The sequence below is a fragment of the Hakea prostrata genome, chromosome 2 (assembly GCF_041222555.1).
Source record: "Hakea prostrata isolate BN-2017 chromosome 2, UWA_Hpros_2, whole genome shotgun sequence".
NCBI classification, from domain to species: Eukaryota; Viridiplantae; Streptophyta; class Magnoliopsida; order Proteales; family Proteaceae; genus Hakea; species Hakea prostrata.
In genome coordinates, this window is record NC_142601.1 from 10,274,953 (window position 1) to 10,300,253 (window position 25,301).

At 36.6% G+C, this 25,301-nt stretch overlaps 1 protein-coding gene and 1 pseudogene across 1 annotated transcript; both read left to right on the forward strand.

The window, feature by feature from the left end:
• Positions 1-9,096: 9,096 nt before the first annotated feature.
• On the forward strand, positions 9,097-10,181 carry LOC149023683 (cyclin-dependent kinases regulatory subunit 1-like). The gene is made up of 4 exons (XM_089142835.1): positions 9,097-9,205; positions 9,330-9,469; positions 9,562-9,622; positions 9,708-10,181. The coding sequence occupies exons 2-4, from the start codon at positions 9,417-9,419 to the stop codon at positions 9,858-9,860; spliced, it is 267 nt and encodes an 88-aa protein (XP_088998961.1). The 5' UTR covers positions 9,097-9,205; positions 9,330-9,416; the 3' UTR covers positions 9,861-10,181.
• An 8,988-nt stretch (positions 10,182-19,169) lies between these two features.
• On the forward strand, positions 19,170-24,013 carry LOC149023684 (zinc finger BED domain-containing protein RICESLEEPER 2-like; annotated as a pseudogene).
• The last annotated feature ends 1,288 nt before the right edge of the window (positions 24,014-25,301 follow it).

Here is a 25,301-nt window from a genome sequence, read left to right on the forward strand (position 1 = left end):
AAAATAACCTTTAAGTTTGTCATTATTTATTCATTTCAGTATGAAACAATCTCTTTAAAATCCATAATGGAAAGAATATAAGGGCAAATTGGTATTCCAATGGTTTTGCTAAATGAAAATAATACCATTTTTTGGATTATTAATTAATTCTAACAAAAGGTAAAATTTGTTATAAAATAAAGAGAAAATATAGAATACAAAGAAGAAAGACAAGATGAGTTCAATCGGAACTGATCCATTCAGTTGAGTGCATTACATATTTATAGTAGAAGGAACATCTACTCTAATATGGAAATATCATAGTCTACAAAGAAATACAATATATGATTCTTACACACAATAAGATATTCTTAATATGGAAAGATAGATTGCCACCCAAGATAGAAGGTATATAAAATAGAAATATTGACTGCCAACATAGATCACTGTAATCTTCAATTAAGATGGGAATGTGAATCACCAATATTGTATGCTTGAGATCTTCAATTGGAAGTATTGTCTATTGGGGGATGATGAATATCCACAATCAATATTATTTATAACACTCCCCATTGGATGTCCATCAATAGATAATGTACCTCGTTAAAACCTTACTAAGAAAAACCCTATGGGAAAAAATCTTAGTGAAGGAAAAATAGTATACATATCTAAATAATACGTATTGGTAGCTGCCTCATTAAAAACCTTACCAGGAAAACCCAGTGGGACAAAACCTTGGTTAAGGGAAAAAGAGTGCAACACGTATTTTACTCTCCCTGATGATAACATCATTGAGTATCTTTGAATACGTACATTCTAATATCATATACTAGCTTCTCAAGATTTGAAGTATGCAACTTCTCAATAGATAAATCTGTCAACTTATCACTTGAACGAGTTTGTTGAACATCAATTTCACCATTTCATTGAAGACCATGAATGAAGAAGAATTTCGGTGAAATATGTATCTTTGCTTCAATTAAGTTATGCATGCAGCATAATTTTCATATAATATTGTTCAAACCTCTTCTTCTAATAAAAGACTGCATGCTTCCTGAATGTGTTGTATCATTGATCTAAAGTAAATATAAAATAGTTAACATTCACTTGTGAATAAATAGCCTGTTTGAGATCTAGTTGTATATAGATCAGATAAAAATCTTTCATCTGCATAACAAGTAAGTTGATGTCCACAGTCATAAAATAATATCATATCAATAATTTCTCGAATATATTGAAATATATGTTTTATAACATTTCAGTGTCTTCATATTGGAGAAGAGATAAATCTTGCTAGTACACTTATAGAAAATGCTATATCTGGTCTTATACTATTTAGCAAAATACATTAATGCCCAAATTGCAATAAGTATGGTACTTTATGACCAAGAAATTTTTCACTATTTTCTTGGGTCGAAATGAATATTTCTTTATATTGAGCGATCTCACAACCATTGGGGTACTCAATGGATGTATTTTATCTAGATAAAATATCTTCAAAATATTCTCTATATAAGTCGATTGATGAACGAATATTTCATTCGTCAAATGCTCAATTTACAAGTCAAGACAAAACATTGTCTTTTCAAGATTTTCATTTCAACGTTCTTCAAATAATCTACTGCTTTTGGAAATTCTTCAGGAGTTTCGATGATATATAAATTATCATCATATATACTTACTAAAATTAGATCCATATCCTTTAATAAAGGCACAATAATATATTTGATCATTTTTATACTTTTCATTAATCATCTCTGAAGCTTTATTGAACAAACTTCCTAAGAATTTTTATGTGCTTCAGGCATTTTGACTCCTTCAGAGATTTTCATATATATTTCACATTCGAGTGAGCCATATAAATATGCTATAATAATATACATTAGACGCATGTCAAAATTTTCATATATTGCCAGATTAATAAGATATCTGAAGGTGATTGCATCCACCACAAGAGAGCATGTTTCTATGTAATCAATGCCAGGCATCTGCGAAAATTTTTGTGTCATAATTCATGCTTTATATATCACGATTTCATTCATTTTCTCATTTCATTTTTCGCAAAAAACTCAATTGTACCCCACTGGCTTTATACCTTCAGATGTTGGACTACAGGTCCAAAAACTTTTATTTTCAAGCGAATTCAATTCTGTTGAATTGCGTCTCTACATTTTGACCAATCATTTATTGATTTATATTCGTCAACAAATTTATGTTCAAGATTCTCGTCTTGTTGTACTATTTCAACAATAACATAATATGCAAAAATGTTGTCGACAACTTTATCTTTTCGGTTCCATCTTTTTCCTGCAATGACATAAATAATCGAGATCTCTTCATTATTTTCAGGTACCTGAACCTCTTATGGGGTTTTATAGAAAATTATGTCTTCAGGATCTTCATAATCAATTGTCTCCATATTATGACCATATTGATCATTTACTCCTTTTATTTTCTAGGATTTTATCTTTGGAACCGATTGATCTTCCACATTTTAAACGTGATTTAATTTCATTTGCACTGATAGATTGTGCCTGCTGAACATCAATTCTAATTGGAGCATTTACAGCTAGAATATGAGATTTAGTAACTATTAGCAGGTCAGCAAATCTGGCAGTTGATTTATAATATTTATTACATTATCATTTGAACTTCAAGTTCACAGTGCTCAGTGCGAGGATCTAATGAGATAATGATAATGCATACAATCAATCTCTTTTTTCAACTGTTTATTCTCTCCTCCTCATGTTGGAAAAACTAATTCATCAAAATAATACTCAACAAGTATTGTATTAAATAAATCTCCTATCCTTAGCAATATATTGATTATATAAGGAGATTCATATCCAACATATATTCCCAACTTTATTTTGTGACTCATCTTTGTGCGCTGTGGTGGAGCAATTGGAACGTAAGCCGCACATCCAAAAATTTTAAGATGAGAAATATTTGGCTTCTGATCTTAAGCCAATTGTAATAGGGAGAATTTATGACAACATTTTGGCCTGATAAGTACAAATAATGTTTTGTTCTCATAAACAATGGTTTAGCTATTAATTAGAGAAATATACACATGAGCAACATGCTATTCAACTGTGATCTCAGTTGTTATACAATAATCATAAAGCTTGAGATGTAAATTCACCAGCATTATTAAGACAAACTGTCTTTATCTTATAATCCATAAATTATGCTCTTAATTTCATTATTTGAGCAAATAATCTCGCAAACACCAAATTGCGAGTTCATAATGAACATACATGTGACCACTTTTATAGATGCATCTACTAAAATCATATATTATCTGAATAGTCCACATGATGGGTGAATGGACCCATATATTTCACCCTCCATACGTTTTAAAAAACGTAGAATGTTCAATCTCAACTTTAGCTGGTGAATATTCAATAATAAATTTTTCTTGAGAACAAGCAATACAAGAAAATTCAATTTATTGAAGAATCTTTTGGTTCTTTAATAGATGACAATTGAATTTTCAATAATTTTTCGCATCATACTTGATCCAGGATGGTCCAACCGGTCATGCCAAATAATAAAATTATTGGAATCAATGTTCATTTGATTTACCCAAGCATGTGTTTCAACCATGCGATATTCATGTAGTACAAATTGGGAGAAATATCTAATACCTTTGTACAGATATTTATTTATACCATTATTTATAGTCTCAATTTGATAATCATTTTGGCAAATAGCTTTGAAACTTAATAAGTTTCTTTGAGACTTACTACAAAATAATGAATTATTCATAGCCAATTTTATCTCCTAGATAATAATAGATTAGCTCTTCCGGAGCTTTCAATCAATGTTGTACTGCCGTTCTTTATATGAACATTAGCTTCTGCATCATCAAATAAGAGATGTTGTATCTTACCATATGGAGTCATTAATGATAATTCACCAAAGCAAACAGCCAGGGATCTCTCTTCCCTTGTGTTTTGGGGAAGGAGGCACAACACAACAAATGGGAGGGACCAAATTATATATAAAGGAAGGGTTTGGAGTTGGTCCCACACTTTGGCACTTTTGCACAAAAGAGCCATCAAACTCAAAGCAGCTATTTTCTGATTTGTCCCAGCAGCCGGAACATTACTCTAAGCAAAGGGGCCATGCTATATATATTAGAAAGAAATCTATGCTTTCTCAAAACACCACAATTAAAGAAAGAATAGAAAACCCTTGTTCACTAATTTTAGGTTTTTATTTAACATATGCAAATGGTAAATGGAAGTTATAATCGATGTTCATACAAAGAAAATGAAGAGTATTCCCATGCAAATATGTTTTCTACCAGAAGCAGGATAAGTAATCTTACCACCAAATATGTGTACCAAAATTTCCAGAAAATTAAGGTTTCTCTTTGAGAATGATTTTGTGATCTCTCTTCCCTTCCACTCCAAAATTTCTCTCCCTAGTCCCTGCAAACCCAATATCAGAATAGGTAGCACATAACAATGACATGTAAAATTTTGTAAGATGAACGGTGGTGAACTTAAGAAACACAAATATAGTAGAGCTGCGACTTGGAAGTCACCAAAAAACAAATCTCATATACAGTGGAGCAACACTTCCCCAGAAAACCAGCACTTGCCATCACCTAAGACCAATACATCTCATTGCTTACACAAAATGCCATCAAAGAAAGATTTGTAATATGTCCAAGAGTAATAATTGCCGAAATATAACCACTCAAACTGAGCATGCTAGATAATCACTAATCATAGTTACCAGGGCAGCAAGGCCGTCACAGCATTTTACAATAGTCAATAAATCAAGCTTCTTCTTACATTGTACATTTCCTACAATTATTTGGAGTTTGGTGTTTTACTATATTTTCTTTAAAAATGAGGCAAGAGTACCAAAGCCTAAGATGAAACCTAGTGCACAAACAACAAAAATAAAGAAATACAAGGCTCAGATGAACCATCGCACAAAAAACAAAAAAAAATAGACAGACACAAGAATTCAAAAGTGATCAAATCTTAATCTACAAGCAGAAGAACATGGTCAAATTCAAACACAACAGAAGACCATGAGACCATCATTAGGAAAAAGCATTTTCGGTAGTATGATTTGGATCTTTAAAAAATTGTCACACAAGAACCACACACTCCTTTCTTTTATGAAGTCACACAGAAAGCAAATGGCCACAACATAAAATTTGCACAGAAAATGTCTAAGCAGAAATAGTCATATTATTTTATTCTCTTTTTTGCTGATAAATGTGAAAGAAAAATTAAGGCAACAACCAAGTTATAATAACCATTCAATCTATCTCCCAAGATAAATGGAACTTATCACGAAAATAAAGCATTTATCCATTCATCGGTTCTTCCTTCTTCCACAGAGAGTTGATAGGAGGCACCTTATTCATCTTTTGACAAGATATTCTGAAAATAATCTCTTACCATTTTTATATATGCTACCATAGCAGCTTGTTCATGTAATCAGTTTTCCAACAGTGAGACAAAGTAGAACCAATACACAAATAGATGACTTGAGAAATCACCTTAATAAAGGGGACGGCTGATGCAAGGCTAATTTACAAGTAAACTTAACTAACCCCAACATAAAGAAATTCAAGCACCAAAGAATTACCAAACCTGGGGAAGAGTACTAGACAAACCAACCAGCAGATCAGTGTCAGAATGGGATCGGAGGAGGCCCTGAAAAGAGTGAGAAAACCCTCCAGAACTCAGCTAATTCTTACTAGTTATTACAGAGAAGAAGTTCCCAAGTTGCAGCTAGCAACAATAGGATGATTCCAATAATCCCAGCCAATAGCAAAGAAGAGGAAGAACAGGGGGCTTAACTGTGCTGCAAAACAGAGTCAAATCAAGGCCCTACTTTTATGAAGGCAGGCCTTAGGAAGGTTGATAGAGCCACAAAGTACTGACATAATAATAGGCCATAGATTGCTGAGACAACTAGGAACAGTGCTACCGCCCAGAAAATAGAGAATGTCAGAAGCAGCAAGAGAACTCCAGTAGGAGTTAGGATTGTTGAATTCTTAAACGGATCTCACCAGTCAGAACTCAACAGAGATGCAGCAGTTGCAATCTTGCAGACAGCAAATCCAAGGAGAAAGACAGAAAGAAAGAAGATCAGTTATAGAACAAGATAGGGGGATGAAACAGAACAGAGTCTTGCTCTTCAACCATCAAACATCCACATCAACAGGCAATAAAAGCTTAGGCCAATGCTTCTTTCCTTCACCCATTTCATTAAATGAAATAAGAATAATCAGTGTGAAAAGAGAAAACAAGATGATACTTCTAAGCAACTTTATTTTAGGTGTTTGAGTCTTTAGTTTATCATCTCTAATTGATGGGTTTAGGTACATCTTTAATGAACTTTAAAAGTTTTCAAATTGACTTTTAAATTAACTCATAATCACTTTGTTGCTCTGACTTTAAGGAATAGGCTCAAAACAGAACTCTTAAAAGCTATTAATTGTCTTATCTAAATCAACCACTGAATACAACCTTAGGCACTAGCTTTACCTGCAACTTTATGGCTTTGTAGATTAGGCTTGTTACAATGAAATCCAAGAAAATAAAAGGTCCAATGTAAAATATAACTATCCATCACTTGTTTTTAATCCATTGGACTGCTACCTTGCATTGTATGAGCCTCCATACTGGCTTAGAGGACTAGAAGCAGAAGGGTTTTTTTTTTTGTTTTTTTTTTTTTTTTTTTTGGGGGGGGGGGGGGTATCAAACTCACAATTGTTGCAGTTTGTACGTGGCAGTAGCTTGTTTTGTGGTGAACTTGAATGAAATCAAGCCTTGGCCAAGAACTTCAAAGAGAGCTTTGATTAGAACCACTGAGGGCTTCCCATTGTAGGGTGTCAATTGGATCAAACACTGATCCCAACTACTTTGGTCAACCACTAGACAAAAGTTTATAATGGAGAAGAAGAGAAGAGCAACAATTCTTTTTCATTGATCAAACTTGAGTCCCATACTTGATCTCTTATGACCATTATATAAAAACTCAAAAATGTAGACTCCTACACTAAAAGAAAAGGCCAAACTCAATCATTAACCTATTGGATAACCTGAACTAACTAAGAAACTGAAATAGACTCAAAACAGAGTCCTAATTTAAATAACTCTTGACAAGAACTTTGAAAAGAATGTGCATTCTAAAATAATTTTAATTGAACTATTGGTTAAAAAACAGCTCAGGCCATTTCAGTTAAAAATACAAAATTAAACTAGGGAACTATTAACTACCTCATACTTATGTGATCTATCACATAGAGAACTCATGGAATCAAAGGCCCACATGTATAGGATTCAACCCTAAACTCATTACTAGTAAAACAATTTTATTTTGGTGGATCTGCATTGACTTTGACCTTAGGGGAAGCCCCATATCAAGAAGATTTCCCTTTTAAATTGTAATTCTGCTTGAAGTGGCATTAGAATATTTTACTGGATATGTCTAGGCTCGTGTTTTCTAGGGAGCCTTAGACAATCTTGAGAATTAAATTTTAGCCACAACTTTAAAAAGCTAATGGACCTTAATGATCCGAAGACAAAAGCTGATCAATTTGGCCTTAACTCCCTTTCACTTGACCCTTCGTATTGTTTGATACTTCTGTAACAAATTCAACACAATTCCATATTCTCTTGTTTTGACTCTACATTTAAAATATATTTAAAATCTTTGTTCAATGGTTTGATGGTTTCTGGTCTAGTTGTAATCCTCAGGTGAATTTTTGGAATAATACAGAAGCAATAGGACATGCCTTTGGGGTTCACATCGGAGCAAATAAGAACTTTCAGATAAAGATTAACTAGAGACCATTAGAGAGATCCAAACGTTTCAGAAATCTTAATTGAAAAATTATAGCAGGAGAGGGATTTCAGAAAATAGATGGATAATGACAGAGAAGAATGAATAGAAACCATCTACAGATTACAGCAAGTGCAATAAACAACAACCTGACTTCATCGTTAAAGTTTGCACAAAAAAATATAATATCTAAAATTAGTTTGGATGCGAGGAGAACTTTGGAATGTCGTGCGTACCTTAAAGAGGTGCTGTGAAGCGAAATTTACTATTCACTTCTTCGAGAAGACAGGAAAAGAATCACTACAATCAAAGTTCGAAACTTGATGAACGCAAGTCTTCATTGAAGACGATAGAGAACGACGAGGAATAAATAGAGAACCAACAGAGGAAACTGAAGCCGATTGAGAAAGAAGAGGAAAAAAATTGAGAGAACAGAGAAAAGTGAAGCTGATTGAGAAGGAAGAAGAAGAAATAGTGAACCAACTGAGGAAAAAAAGAAGAAAAAAAAAACCGTTAGCCTAAGTGTGAACCCGCGACGAGCGTAGTTCGTTCCTTTCTTCTTTGAAATTTTAACCGGCAATTTAAGGTTAATTTATTTAACCTAAATAATAGGGAGGAAAATAAAAAATTCAATGAACGATCCAGATTTATTTTGTAAATTTAAAAACTTAATAACTTAAAAATAAGTTTTATAAAATAAAAATTTTATATTTACATTTTAACCCATCATTTTTTTTTTGTAAAGAACCCCATCATTTTGAAATCTCAACCGTTCAACCAAATATAGATGATGTAAAAAAAATCCAACCCTCGGCAAAATTAAAATCGAATGAAAATACCTCACTTTTGATTTTCACCATTGGATTAATTGTGAAGACATGATATAAATCTTATGATAGAATAATTATGAGGGTATTTTGATCATTAAAATCACAATTTGTCCTTAATTGATCTTATTGGATACCTCAAGTGAGGCAGATGCAAAATGTCTATTTATTTGGACTAAAAATGACATAGGTGAAACCATATGAAAATTACCCTCCATTTAATTACCACATTCCCGTCAAATAAAAAGCAACACAACTATTGCCTCATCAACCCTACCGCCGACTAGCTTTAACGGAACAAAACCAGAAATCCAAGAGAGGCAAGGAACGAAGGTATGAAAGATTTAAATTTTGAAAATCAAATTCCCCAACGGCATTTTTTTCTGAAAGATTGAATATAAATTCTTAGCAACCAATGGTAAGGAACCACGTGTCATCAAACATATATCTTGTATAGAGAAGAAATCGACTTCTACAGTTCTACTTCTTATTGTTATAAATTCTCTACCTCGAGCGTCGTTTTGCTTTGTTGTTCTCTCTCGCATTCTCCTTCGCATTCTCCTTATCATTTCCAGGTACCATCATCATCTCCTTTCTCTTTTTCACCTGTTTTTTATTTTTGATTTAGAATCAAGAAGGATCGATCTTCTTTTCTGATAGATTTTTGTTCTTTGGTTTGTTTTCGTTTCATCCTTGAAGGTTTTCAACGAAATCGAACCAAATCTTCTGGTTTTCTTTCCCATCTGCAAGCAATCAAAGCTCAGCGACTTGAAGAATTAGATAGAGATGGGTCAGATTCAGTACTCTGAGAAATATTTCGACGACAATTACGAATTCAGGTAAAATCTCCCTCGCCAAGATCGCTGTAGAAGTGATTCGCATCTTTTGTGTCTTGATTCTTGAACACCTTTCGGGTTTTCTGTTCTTGCAGGCATGTTGTTCTCCCTCCTGAAGTTGCCAAACTGCTCCCGAAGAATCGCCTTCTTTCTGAAGTAAGTAGAACAGATTCTCTTGTTTGCATTCGAAGTTAATTTTCTGTGAATTTAACGGATTTCGATGTTCATATTGATGTTTCAGAATGAGTGGCGCGCGATCGGTGTTCAGCAAAGTCGTGGATGGGTTCACTACGCGATCCACCGCCCTGAGCCACACATTATGCTTTTCAGGAGGCCGCTTAACTACCAGCAGCAGCAGGAAAACCAAGCTCAGCAACAGATACTAGCCAAGTGAAAATGAATTTTATTTGATTCCAGACAATGCTTCTTTTGTGATTCTTTCTCTCTGTCTTTTCATCTAGAAAAGAAGATATAATTAGGGTTTCTGGGTTTATTTCCGCTTTGGATGTACTTCTGTTCAATCGTAGGTGTGTCTTGTTGGGATTTGCTTTGCTGATTTCATTTTCTGTGATGGGATTCAAGCAATTCGTGACATCGTTGCAACTGTTATTGTTAGGGTTCTTTTTCTTCGTTCTTCAATTCAATGGTGTGGCTAACTGTAGTGTAGATCTGATTGCTAGTCTATGTCGTATTTCGTGGTTTTCGTTTCCATATTTTTTTTTTGGTTTTTTTGTTCATCTCTCACTTTTTCGCACAATTACCTTCTTGGCGATATTGTATATTTTTGCTTGAGATTTCTCACTGCCTTGCATGGATTCTCTGGTTTAGGATTTTGGAATTTAACTTGCTCCTCGTTAAAATTGAAAAACCCAGAAGTTCAACCCAAGCGATCCAAAATGGTTTCCTAACAAACAAGTGTGGGATAGGGTTCCAAGTCCTAATTTCCACCAGAGGATTGGAATTCTTCTCTTGAAGGTGCTATCCAAGTAGTTCTCATGCAAGTGGAAGCTCTGTTTCAGCACACCTCGCTTCCCTTAGTTGGTATCATGTGGGTGCAATTTCACCAATCTTCATTTGATGTAACATGAAACTATGTTCTCTAAGCCATTTACTTTTTTTTTGGCCCAACCTCAAAGCCCTAGATTCCCTTCCCTCTGAGAAAATGTTTAATATCATCTGTGAAGTTGGGATGAAACAGTTGGGCATTAGAGTAGGGCATGAAGGATTTAGTGTCCCCTTTCAATGCCAAAACCAGAGTTGATCTCTTCCATATCCTCACTGAATAACTCTACTTACCCAATATCCACATCTGTTTCCTAAACCTCTTCACCGAAGTTTGCAAAAGCCTATGATGATTGTCATGCACTCATGCTTTAGAATCGATTAAGATGGTTGTTCCTGAGTCTGCACTTTTATTCTGAAAAGAGGAGGGAGTTGGAAATCATTCATAGCTTTCTTATGATGATGGTGCATGTCTTCAACATTGGAATCCCGACTCAATCCCTGCAGAACAAGATCAATAGGAAATCTCTCTCTATGAAGAGTTTATTGTCCAAACTCAGAATCCGGGCCTTTGGCTTGCTGCACCCTACCCCAGAATATAATCAGAATTCTTCTTCCCCTCCAAACCTATGGCATTATTGTGTTATTGCCCACCTAATGCTCAGTTCCCTTCCCCTCTCTCTATCATTAGGAAGAAAGAAAACAAAGGGAAGGGCCCCAGTGCAGGATGCTCCTTTGCTTCCCTTGACTCCTATTGCAGCCTTCCCTCACCCAATTCCCCCACTAGCAAGACTCCCTTGCCCTCCCCTGTTGTGCGTGCGCACAGCAGAAATCCCACTCCCTAGAGCCCTTCCCCTTTGCTGTTTCAGATCCCAAGGCCTCCCTTCCACCTTCCTAAACCAGCCATATCACTTTCTTTCTTGTTTACCTCTAGCCAACCTTCCCATATCTGCTTCCTAATCCTTTTCTGGCTATCGATCCCCTTTGTTTTGTGCCGTTACTGTGGGATTACTTACTTGTGGCAAAAGCCTAACGGAGAAGATACAGGGAAAACATCTTTGGGTAGTTCTCAATTTGGTTTTAACCTAAATTTGCCCAACTCTACTCTTAATTGTACAACTCTATAAAAAATAATATTAATCACACTTCCTGGATCAATTGTGGTAACACACATGTCAACCGTTGATGGTCCACACAGAAAATAAAAATATGGGCTTCCAATCCATGCATGAGGTTGAGGCTATTGTTTATACAACTTGGATTAAGATAAAGCACACTCACTCAAGGACTCAGACTGTTAACTCATGCTGAAAGACTCTTCATAAAGTTACAAGTTTCTTTGCTATGCTCTAGATATATCTAGATTACACTATTTCACCATCGTGAAATTGTTTCTTTAATCTTACGGAAAAAAAATTGTTTCTTTAATTTGAACCACAAGAATTTTCATTGAGGAATTCTTGTCTTGATCATAACAAAAATTCATTTTGAGCATAACAAGAATCAGCACGCATTCTCCACATACAACTTGCGAAGCAAACCAAAGCAGAGGTTATCATTGCCTATTCTGTAACTGAAAATATTATAAGAAACAACAAGAGCTGAGGACTCATTCAGAAGTAAACTTTGAAAGTGAATAATAGGAGGGTAATGTAATGGGTTCTATAGCAAGATTTGGATATAGATCCAGATCGATCCAACATAATGATATTATTATTATGATACTGTTAGTCTTTTTCTTTTTTTTTTGTGAAAGGATATTTATTTAGAAGGATCAAACAACAGGAGAACAAAAGCCTGGTTCAAGAGTAAGCACCTCTTGAAGCCAAGGGGAGCTCACAGGCCAATGCCTGGAACCAAGGCAAAGGCCACGCAGGGCCAAAGAGTCTGCAACAATATTAATAGAGCGCGGGATAAAGGAGAACAAAACTTAGGTTGGAGGAGCAGCAATATCCAAAATATCTGCGACAACAAGGGCTACAACCAGAGGGACACTAACATCTTCTAAAATAGCTTGAACAGCAACAAGGCTATCCGATTCAATAATAATGTTGCGATAGCCAGAAGTCAAAGCAAACCGAAGAGCAGCTTTGATCGCATCCAAACCATTTAAGCTTGAACTCATAAGCAGCTCATCCGAGATCGCAAAGATGATGTCCCTGTTCCATACTGTAATATGTAACATGGGCATTTTGGTCTTTCTACATGTGTTAGGATAGACTACGTCTTATGGATTTGTTAGAGGGGTAAGAGGGTAATTTCACTTGTTTTATTACATTGTATGTAATTGGGGGTTTAGGGATTTCACTCTCATTCGATCAAATCTCTCTCTCTCCTCTCGATCTCTCTGGCTCTCGTTCTCTTCTCTGGTTCTTCTTTCTGAGAGTGAAGGATTCGGTTGGCTCTGGTGTGGATCTTGGTGATGTATCTTGGCTCTCATGGTAGTCTGTAACATCAATTGTTGTTGATGCATGGAAAGGCACTGGTGCTTTGGTGTTCTTGGATTCACGCAGGAAGGGAGTTGAAGCTTCGATTGTCTACAGAATCAGGTGTTGTGGTCATTCCTTAGTCTTGGTTGTTTTCTCCCTTGTCCATGTATAGAGTTTTGTCACTGATCTTAGGGCTGTAATCCTTCTATGTTATTTGATGATTGCATGAGCTTGGTGAGTGCTCAACTCATCCTTGGATGTAGGTTTCTGACCGAACCAAGTAAACTGTGGTGTCTTGTCTCTTATTTCTTTCTTCTCAATCTTTCTTGGTGATAATCCGCTGCGTATGAGTTAGATTTCTTAACACATACTCTACCAATAAAGCCAATACCACCATGATTTTCCAAATCCGGGTAAGCAGCATCAGAGTTAATTTTTAACCATCCTTCAGTAGGTGGAGTCCATTCAGTAGGAAGTGGAGGAAGAGCGAGGCCTCCAAACCGAAGAAAATTCCCAGTTGGCTAAAGAAAGCAAACCAAATAGAAATCACCTCAATTGGATTAGTGTCAATGCCATTAAAAATGAAGTTGTTGCGAGCAAGCCAAATAGAGCATATAATAAATGAGGCCCTGCTAAAGTGTTCAGATGCAAGTTTTTTGTCTTTCCTTCTGAGAGCACACCAAGCAGAGAGCCAGTCTGCTAAGAGTGAGTCAGTAGAAGGAGTAAGCATTTGAGAAAGGTGGGAATCAAACCAGATAGCCTTGGCAAATGGGCATTCAAAAAAAAGATGATCTGTTGATTTAGGGGCCAATCCACACCAAGAGCGGGTTGATGATACCATTAGTTTGCCCATGGATTTAAGGATTCTACATGTTTATTTATCACCGTTGGGAAGTGGAACCCTCCCCTGAGTTAGGATTCTTTATCCATTGAAATATAAGATTTTTCTCTCTTGGAGGGTCCACCTTCGAGTATATATAATCCATTTTATCAATGCTGAGAGATATATGGAGCCTCCTTTCTATATGTGTGATGAAAGGAAGGATGCATGTCAAAGAAACACAATCCTTAATTTCTAATTAAATAAATGCTTGAATTAGATAAAAAAAAAAAGAAAAAAGTCATGGCCTATTGGGTACCCTCACCTAACTTGCATTGTGTGCTAAGGCTGGCTCTAAGCAAGATATAGCTTGACCATCTCATAAGTTGATCCCATCAGCTGTCCAACCAGCCACCAAGTCACAGAAAACTCAGCATGCCAACCATTAAAAGACACAAGCTCTTGTATCCTACTCTTTACTTCCAAGCTAATCAACACCCACCTATACATCACCTATACATAACTCTCTCCTCTTCCCAAATTAAGAGATGTTACACCACTTCTTCCCTCACACCCACAACAAAAGAACGTGAGCAAGTCAGCAAACACTATTCACACTATGTCTTACCCTAAGTGAATTGCAGTTACCTTCCAATCCCGACCGTTAGATTCGTTCGTGCCTTATCTTGGTGGCCATCAGATCTTTACAGTTAAACTTCCTTTGCGGAGTAGTGGGTGACTTCCCTTATTCACACGATCTCTTACGCTAAGTGCATGGCAGTTACCATGTCCTGCATGATTGCCAACTACCGTGAGCGATAATAACCGCTTCTTGATTCGTTATCCATCCCAAATTTCATTCCTGCCTGCCTTTTGGATGTGCGAGGTTCCTTCCTTATCACGCTATTGTTTAATCCGGTTCATTCAAACCCTACATGGTTTGGCCATTCTCGACTGGAGTCAAGGATTGAACCGAGGATGGACCCGGTTCGATCATGATTTTTGCATATCATGAGCCCCCCATACCAAGCATTCGGGAACACCGAGGGCTTGGTTTGGTTTAAACCGAACATGGATATTTGATGAAGAATCCGAACGGTTTGATGCTCGCTTGAACGTCAAGTCACATTTATTATGTTGCTTTACTATTTTCCTTGGGCCACCCAAATGTCTCATATTTTACGCAGGAGCCGACACGCGTCTATCCCTGCCAAGATCATCATTGCCTTCGTTCAAAGCGACAGCTTTTTCCCATCGTTGGTTCTGATTTGATCCTGCTTATATCCTCTCGAAACGTCTCCCGATCACGATCGTTGATTTAGGTTAATCCTGACCGTACACGCAGTTCCTTCTTTGTCTATTTAAAATCCTCCACCTTTTTCGAATTTCATTCTCTTGCAATTCGAACTTCGTCGTTATTTCTTCTGCACTCTGCAAGTCTTTTGCTCTTCAAGCTTTCTTCTTCTTCAGTGAACAAGTAAGTTCCTTGTCTCTTTTCTGCTTTCTTTACTTATTTTTCTTCAGTTACTTCTCTGGCATTCTTTCTTTCCTTTTTTAACTTAGAAGTAAGGACCAAAACCTCCTCAAAATGGGTAGTGACAGGACCTCTGATGAGGGTTCTTCCGAGTGAAATGCTAGTCAAGGCGATTCTGGTGACTAGGCTATTGCTTTTGCCTCCATTGAACTGGCTGGAGATGGGGGCAATATGATAACTGATAGGGTGCTTGAAGAAGTGAATAAAAAGAAAAAAATCTAGAGGACCAACCCAGCCTTTTTAATCTAAAAAGCCAAAAACTTCAAAATCTGCTACCAAGGCTTCTCGACCGTCCAAGAGATCTACTCTCAAGGCCCTAGCTATTTTGTCTCTCATTATACCAACGTCGAATTGACGTTTGCTATCTAGGGGTGTCAATTTTCAACCCGAACCATTAAACAGGACCGAACCGGCCTATTATAGCCCCAACCGGCTCGAACTGATCCTTAATGGGCCGTAATTGGGCTGAGGGTCCTCAGCCCGAATGGTTTCGGGCTGAACCGGGCCAGCCCGTGTGCGGCCTCGTCAACCCATTAGCCTTTTACATAAATAAAATAAAAATATTGAATGTAATTAATGACCCAATGAATTTCAGTCAATGTTTGTTGAGACTTGAGTTTGAGTAAGAGTGTCAATTTGGTACGGTACCGGTAATTCGGTACGGTATGGTACGGTATCGACTTTGAAAACCTCATACTGAAACGATACCATACTGAATTTATCCGGCATGGTATGGAAATAGTATTTTAAAAAGCGTTGCGGTATAAAATCGGTATGAAAAAATGACATAGTTCGGTATTTGGTACGGTATAAATTCGGTATTAGAAAGTCTATTTTTCTAATCATAATGTTGGGTTTTACTCCCATAAACCCCACATATATAGATTACCTTGAACTTGCTTTTGTTTCATCATAAAATACTATAGGAGATCGGTTGAAATTAGTAAAAAATAAATTGATTGTTTTATTGCAATGCAATACAAAAGTATCGGTATCTTCAACATTCTTATGCCTAGATTCTACACCTGTATCGATTTTGTATTTTTGAGGTTGCGACAAAACTGGGTTGGGCTAGCTGGCTTTTGCCTTGACCTAGAATCAACTTTGTCAAGTGAAGCTTTGCCCAGTGAAGCTTTGCCCAGTGTAAAATCCATGAAACTAACTACCTGAGAAAGCTCTGACCATCAACCATTAATAGATAATTAGAGATACAAAAGTACAAGTGTACCACCAAGCTTGTGACAGTTGGAGCCCAATAAACAAAATGAAGCTCTAAATTGCATGGAACTAAAGGCTAAAGCTAAATGTTAGGGTTATTAGTTGAAAGAGAAAATTACACAAATAACCCAAATACGGTATGAAATTCGGTTCAAAATTCGGTTTCGGTATTCGGTTTTGCAGTACGGTATGCGGTACATACCAATGGTATGGATCCTCATACCAAAAATGTACCATAAGGAAATTCAGAAAATGATTTTCGGTACATACCGTACCAAATTTGAAATGGTGTGGTACGGTACGATTTTAAATGGTGCGGTTCGGTACGGTTAAACGATTTCGGTACCGAATTGACACCCTTAAGTTTGAGTAGTTGAGTGTTTAACACGTTTAAGTTTTAACTTTTAACTTTTTAAGTTTCAAATTTCATTTAGTTTTATTATTTTAAAATTTAAAGTCTTAACTCTTAAGTCTTAATTGTTAACACCTTAATGGGGGTGTTTTAGTTTCAGTTTTTCACATTTTCACTTTTGTGAAATTAGGGTTCATTTTCACCGTTTCACTTTCATTGGGGTTGGGCGTTTCACTTTCCCTATTTCTACTTCTCTCCTGTTCATCTTCTCGGCCACGACAACTCCAGCAGCGGCAACTCTAGCAGCAGCAAGCAAGAGTGGTTGAAACCCTGCATCTTCTTGATTTATGTTTGTCTCGCCATTCATCTCCTTGTCCATTAACGGTGATTCCAGCAGCAGCAACGATTGTGCTTGACTACTCTTCAGTCTTCAACATTTTTTCTCTCACTCTTCATCACTTCGACTATTCCAGGTAAGGTTCTTCTTGCAGACGATCATAGATTCACAACCCATCATGGGAAATTGGGAACCCTTGTGTGTTGATGTTGCCTTGTGGGTCATAAACCTTAAATAGAGAATATGAATTTTAGTTTTCATATTAACTCATAATTCTATTTGTGTCGTTCACTGAGAATCTGAGATCTGAGATGGTTTGCTACTTTACTTCTAAAGATTTTGAAAACTCCATTGATGTTTTGATTGTTTTCTATGTGGGTCCTAAGTCCTAACCTAATGAGATTGGAACATGAAGTCATAGCCAAGATTGAAAATGCCAAGTGGTTTCTGTCGTCTATTCTCTCTCGTTAAACTTCCCTCCCTCTCTATTTCTTTAACTAATTAACTCTATTGCTCAAATCCCCTATCATGGGAAGGTGGAAAGACAAGGTGGGTTATGGGTTTTGGGTAATCCTTCTCTAAAAATTTCCTCTGTTCACATTCTCAACAGAACCATTGCAATCAACTTAGAATTTGAGCAATCCAATAGAGGCTGGATTATTTGTGTATATGGACCCCCTAAAGGAAAAGACAAAATGCCATATTGGCAATAGCTATCTGAATTTTTGGAGAACATCACAGATCCTTGCATTGGGGGATTTTAACAAAGATGGTCCAGCCCATTTGTACAATTTATAATTAATCTAAGGATGCAAACATGGAAAACAGCTTTGAAGATTTACTCTACTAGGTTGTCTGTATCTTCTTCTATGTAAATTGGTTATTTGGTTCAATCAATTGGAATGTTTATTGGATCCTTTCTAGCCCAAAACCCAGTGTGAGTCGCTTGATCTAAGGGTGTCAATTACGTACCGAAACCGTTAAACCGTACAAAATCGCGCTGTCTAAAACCACACCGCACCGTACCATTCAAAATTCAGTACAGTACATACCGAAACCGAATTTCTTCGGTACAGTTCCAGTTTTAGGTACTCATACCGTTGGTATGTACCGAATTGGTACCGTACTAAATTAAGGGATATAAATTGTAATTTTACAATTAAAACACTTTACCTTTACCCTATTCCTAATTCCCTATTTCAATTTTTCGTTTCATCATTCACTCCTTTTTTAAAATTTACTTGTTTTGTCTTTATTAATTAAATTTACTTGCTTTATCTCTATTAATTTCAAATTCTATTGATTGATTGATCACAATTTCATCAAAATCTTAATGAACTAATAACAATAGTGGCATAAGTTCATTCGTATTAAAATTGTACCGCACTAGATATTGTATTTAAACCGTTTTCCCGTACCGATTTAATACCAAAACCGTACCGAACTATTTTTTTAAATACCGAAACCGTACCGTACCGTTTAAATTCGGTACGGTATGGTTTTGGTTTTCGTATTCAAAGTTAGTACCATACTAAAACAGACCGAATTACCGAAAGCGTACCAATTGAAACCCTTAGCTTAATCTAGGCAAACTGGGCTGATCAACTTTCACCATATTGACTTCATGGCAATAATTAATTATATGTTTGATCAGCTTTTACCATGCTAACGTAGTATCACTAGTTTTTTTTTTTGAATAATTAGTAATCTGTTTGATCACTTTTTGCTTCTTAGAGTCTAAGCTTTTAAAATGAATATATCTCTTAGCTATACCAATATGTGATTTGCATTACCATATAAAATATTTTATTTTCATTTTGCCTCAGTCTTGTATTCATGATCTATCAAATTTTATTATTATTATATTCTAGCTATGTGTGTATGAGGGTATTTATTATGGTGAAAATTATAGATTACCATGAAAAACATTTCCATTTCATTTTGCTATTAATATTAGATTTTATTAATTGTGTTTAATAATATATCACATTTATTTTAATTGATTAGAAAAATGTCAAGAAGACCTATCAATGTAGATGAGCCTGATGTTGGGTCTGATGCTAATGAGATGTCTAATGATGCATTGAGATATCCTAAAGGGTCATCCATGGCATCTCAACATAGTGAAGCTACCATAACTATTGCAACAACTTTAAAGAGGGGTAGGAGAAGTACAGTATGGGATGACTTCAATATACTTGATGTAAAAATTTTTGAGGATGGAATAGAAAGAGTTGAATGCAAAAAATGTGGAAAAGTATATAAGGTTGATAGTACTAGAAATGGAACTAGAACTCTTTGAAGACATCTTCAAACTTGTCCAAAGAGGGAAAATGTTGATGTGAGACAAATGTTTATAGTTAGAAATGAAGGGCTAATGATGATAAGAGACAAAAAGAAGGATCAAGACTTTGTACGTGAAAATATTACTAGGCTTGTGGTTAGGCTAGAGTTACCATTAGCTTTTGTTGAGTATGAGGAGTTTAAGGAATTGATCTCTTATCTTTTTTCGGATTATACTCATATAAGCAGAAATACACAGATGACTAAGATTTTGAAGCTTTACCAATCAGAGGGTAATAGAATCAAGTCTTTGCTTTACTCTTTTAATGGTAATATCTTTCTAACAAATGATTTGTGGACATCAATATCCAATGATAGGTACATTTCATTAACTGCATATTACATTGATAATGATTGGGTGTTGCATCAGAAGTTATTGAGTTTTTGTATAATGCCACCCCCCCCCCCATATCTGGTATGCATATATGAAACATGGTTTCTCAAATTATGAATGACTGGGGCATTGAATGAAAATTGTTCTCAATTACTTTGGATAACGCTACTTCTAATTTCAGCTTTGTTGAGATGCTGAAGAGGAATTTAAATTTCAAGAATGCTCTTCTATGTAATGAAGAATTTTTCCACAATTGGTGATGTACACACATTCTTAATTTAATTGTGCAAGATGGATTGAAATGTATTGATGAGTCTATAGAGTTAGTGCGATCCAGTGTAACCTATGTGAAAGCATCTCAAGCAAGGAATGTAAAGTTTTTGGAAATTTGTAAGCAAGTGGGGTTAGAAAGTAATAAAGGATTGCATGGAGATGTCACCACAATGTGGAACTCAACTTATCTTATGTTTGAATCTGCAATGTTTTATCGAAAAGCATTTGAGGTTCTTAAGGATTTAGAGAACAATTATCAAGCATGCCCTAATTCAGATCAATGGTCAAAGATTGAATGTTTGATAAGTTTCTTGCTTCCTTTTAACAAGATTACTATTTTATTGTTTGTCTCCAAGTATCTTACATCCAATCTATACTTTGTCAATATATGGGAGATACATCTGAGTTTGTTAGAGGAGATTTCAAATGAAAGAAGTTTCATGAGGTTGTCAATGGTAGTGGAGATGAAAAAATAAAATTTGATAAGTATTGGAGTGGTTATAGTACAAGCTTGATTTTGTAAAATGGGCATTTTCAAAAGTTGCTCTTTTAGACTCCAATGCAGATGTTATGTTCAACAAGGTGAAGATTGCACTATACCAACTGTTTGATGAATACAAGAGTATGCATCAAAGTGGATATGAGAATCTATCAAGTGTAGTGCCTCCTCGTCTGGAAAATTTTAAAACAAGAACTGTAAGTAAATGTGATTCCTTAGTCTCTACTTAAATTCTTTTTTTTTTTTTTAGAATTATAAATTTCTATACTAATTACTAATATTACTAACAATTTATGTATTCCTCAGGAATTTACAACAGCTGTGATAGCTGAGATGGATAATGGATGTACATCTCAGCTATATGTATATCTAATTGATCCAAAGATTCCATGCAAGAATAATGATGATAATTTTGATGTGTTGGCTTATTGGAAGGCAAATGGGTCAAGATATCCAAATGTTGCTTGGATGGCTCGTGATGTACTAGCTATTCCAGTTTCAACTGTGGCATTTGAGTCAACTTTTAGTGCTAGAGGTCGTGTCATTGATAAATACAGAAGCAAGCTACTACCAACCAATGCTGAAGCATTAATATGTCTTCAAGATTGGATGTTTGATGTTGATTTCAAAGGAGTTTTTCCCCCTTTCCCCTTCCCTTCCTTTTAATCATATATTTTATAATTAAATGTGTTTGAACTTTTGTTTTTCAATTAATAACTTGTTTACTTTGGCGTGTAGCTGAACCTGCTGATGATCTTGATGAGTTAAACAATGCACTAGACAATGTGTTGGAAAGGGTCATGGCATCAAGTTCAACATCTACTACTTCCTCTGCTTGTTTTAACTTTTTGAATGTTTAGGTAATGTACTATTAAGTCATTTGAAATCTAGTAGCATACATTTTGTTATTTTATGTTTTTTTGTTGTCATATTGACATATTGTGAAAACTTTTCAATAAATGTTTTTTTATAATTATTTCAAATTTTAAAGTAGCTTAGATTTTTTTTTTTATTAAACTCTTGTATTCTCATTTCTCATGTTTTATGTGATTTAGTTCAAACAGGTGTACTTGAACAAAGTATTCAACAATTAAAAAGAGGTTGAAATTCAATGCTTTTGGATGAATTCATTGAAGTTTCTCTAAGTTATTTTCCTATATTTGTTGATACTCTTTGTTTATTCCTTTCAAAATTGAGTTTTTTTGTAATGGTGTTTTTATTCCCGTGATACTTAAAATCATGTTTTGGTAATTGTATGCCATGATGGTAGATTGGTAGGACCATGCGTTACTACTAGCAAATCTATTTCTTACCACAAGTAATTTCAAGTTGAGCCTTCATACAAATTCAATTTCATTGAATGAAAATTGTGAGGTTGGTCTACACATGATAGAAGAATCTAAATTCTTTATTTTTTTAGGGTGGAGGGTGGTTTGGATCAAGCTAATGCTATCACTTATCATTAGATCTACTTGGAGTCTTCATCCTCTCTCTTTTGTAGTTTTGTGTGTGAGAAACTAGGATTTGGAGTTGAGGAAAAATAAAAATAAATTTCAATATTGATTTTTAATTTAGTCCAAACCGTTAGCCAAACTAAATCCAAACCATTAGTCCAAACCGTTAGTCAACCCGAACCCAAACCGCACCAAACCGAAACCACACCTGAAACCGTTATCTTTTAAATGGGTTGGCTTGGGCTGGGGTTTTTAAGCCCGAAACCATTAGGCCCGGCCCGAAACCGCTACCAAATTGCACCGTTGACACCCCTACTGCTACCGATTATTATTCCTTCCCTTCGTCTTATTTCCTTCGGCTTCCGAACTCTGATGAAAGAGCTAATTCCAATCCACTTGATGAATTATCGCTTTACCTAGATACCCTTGAAAGTGGTGTTCATTTTCCATTCTTTAACTCTTTATTTTTGAGGTTTTGAACCATTGGAAGATTTGCCCTTGAATGCTCCTACCTAACAGCTAGCGTCACATCGTCGATTTTCTTGGGCTTTGCTATGAGCTCTCAATTGAGCCTTCCATCAATTTGTTTTGCCATTTTTATACCATGTCCAAATCCAATCATCCGGGTTGGGTTTTTCTTTCCAAGCACAACAAGATAGATTTGGGTTGGTTGGGGAGCATTTTGGCTGAGGGTACCTGCCCTTCCAACCATAAAGGGTGGTGACATTGGTACTTTTTCTGTCGGGTGCCTATATCCGACCTCAATTTCCCGATCTCCTGGAACAGGTAGATTCCTATACCAAAACGAGTCATGTTATACCATTGTCTCCCGACGATCAAAAGTCCGCCCAGAAGATCAAGTCGATTGAGTGGTGTTAAGAGATTCATGGTCTAGAGATGGAGTACACAGCCATCCTCCAATATTGGGGTCTAGCCCCCTGTGAGCTTTTTGAATCTTTGTTGTGTTTAATAGTTATACTATGGTTCCCGATCTTCTTTCTAACCTTGCTTTTTTGCGCAGTGCCTCCGAAGTATAATTCAGAAGTTATTCGGGCCAATGCCATCAAGGCGATTGCTCCTGCTGAGAAGAGGTCGCCTCGTCCAGAGAGATAGGAAACTGAGAAAAATGTTCCTCCTTCCCCGAATCTTGCTTCCAAAGCTCCAAGGGGACTCTTGAGGGTCTCAGCTGCTAGAGGTTCGGCGAAAGGAAAAGCTCCTGCTGAGGAGGAAGAAGTTGTCCCTCCTCTTATTCGCAGCAAGAGGAAGCACGACTTAGCTGATGATGCTGCTTCAAAGAAACAAAGAAAGAATCAAGAATCGGAGCACATCTTTGTTCCCAAGTGGACCTTGAAAACTACTAATCGGGTCACTCAGGAATATGAGAAGGCTTCTCAATGGGGCTCTCTTAGCTTGATGCCCGCCGACTATCAGGACTTCGAGTCTCTAAACGACGATGCATTCTTCCGTACTTCTACAAGGTAACTATCTTTTCCGAATATGTGATTTGTAGAATGTAGAACTTTTCGGATTTCTTAACAAATGCTTGCTTCCTCAAGACTGATGTGGAGGGTTTCCATTGTTATATGGAAGCTATGAATCGAATTGGGCACCATAGCTCTCGGGTCCAATACTATAAGGGGCAGCTGGAGTCCGCCAATTCAGACGTTGCCCGATTAAAGAAAGAAATTCTTACACTCGAAGAAGAGAATGCAAAGGCTGATCGCCTCAGGAGAGATTATGATTTGGTAGTCAGTAAGATTGGAGCCTTAACTCGGGAGGTGAAAAGTCTGGAAGGAATAAACTCTGATTATGAGATGAGGGTTGATGCTCTAACCAAAGAGAAAGAAGATCTTCAAAATTCAGTCCTTCCGTCGAAGCCGGAGCATGTTTCCAAAGATACCAGAAAACCTTTATTCAGAAGTATTTATGCAATGTGCCTTTTAGTGAGTTGATGATCCCTTTCAACACTCAAGCTTATAGAGATGGATAGAACGACCTATGGAAGGCTATTCTCTCGATCAACCCAACTTTTGTCGTGAGTTTTGTCATCCTGAGGTGTTTGATTCCTTAAAGCTGCCCCTTCCCGAGTGGGCTCAATCTATGGACGACCCTAAACCAGCTGATCCGGATATTGAACTCTATCTTAGTGATTCCCCTCCCCTTGCTCCTGAAGGTGAAGGGTTGTGAAGCTGGACTTCTCAGACAAGAAGACTTGACTTCTCAATGCGTCCCCCCCCCCCCCCCCCCCCCCCCCCCCCCCCCCCCCCCCCCCCCCTCTTCTTCTTCTTCTTCTTGTTGTTGTTGTTGTTGTTGTTGTTGTTGTTGTTGTTGTTGTAGTATGGGTTGGCCCCCTCTGATCGCTTTATGCTGTTGTTGTTGTTGTATGGGTTGGCCCCCTCTAGTCGCTTTATGCTTTAACAAAAAAAATCTTTTGGCCTTATTGCCTTTGGAATAGGTTTCATAAGAATTTGGTAATATTACTTATGATAAATCCACTGGGATTCTCTTTCATGGACATCCGATGAACGTTGAAGCCTTATTCTCGGGAGTCCTATTCGGGCGAGACCTATGCTCCGTACTGAAGTCTTACTTGGTCGTTTCCAAAGTCTACTTCTTGGAAGTCTCATTTGGTCAAAACTGAGGCTTCATTAGGAGGTCTCATTTGAAAGTTCCCGAAGCCTCGTTTTTGGAAGTCTCATTCGGTCAAAACCAACGCTCCATTAGGAGGTCTCATTCGGATGTTCCCGAAGCCTCATTTTTGGAAGTCTCATTTGGTCAAAACTGATGCTCCGTTAGGAGGTCTCATTCGGATGTTCCCGAAGCCTCATTTTTGGAAGTCTCATTCGGTCAAAACCGATGCTTCGTTAGGAGGTCTCATTCGGATGCCTCATACCTTTGGAAATTCCTTGGAGTTTTCCTAGGCTTTTAGTTTTCTTTTCGTCTTTCGATTCCCGTTCTTGTCTTGGGCGAGTCGGTCTACCTTTATTTCTTTCTATTTTTGGAGTATTACTTCCAGGTTGATTATCCAAAGAAACTCAAACGTCCCATTGCATTTATTGCTTTGATTGACGGTTTGCTTCTCGAGTCACCCGTCCTTGTAACAGGTGCCGAAACTTCCACGTGTGCTGCATATGACAGGTGTTTTTACTTTTTGTCAAATCCAAATTTTTATTGATCGCTAGCCATTGATTTTTACCTGAATGATCGGAATTCGAGACATCACTCATTCTTGTCCCTTGA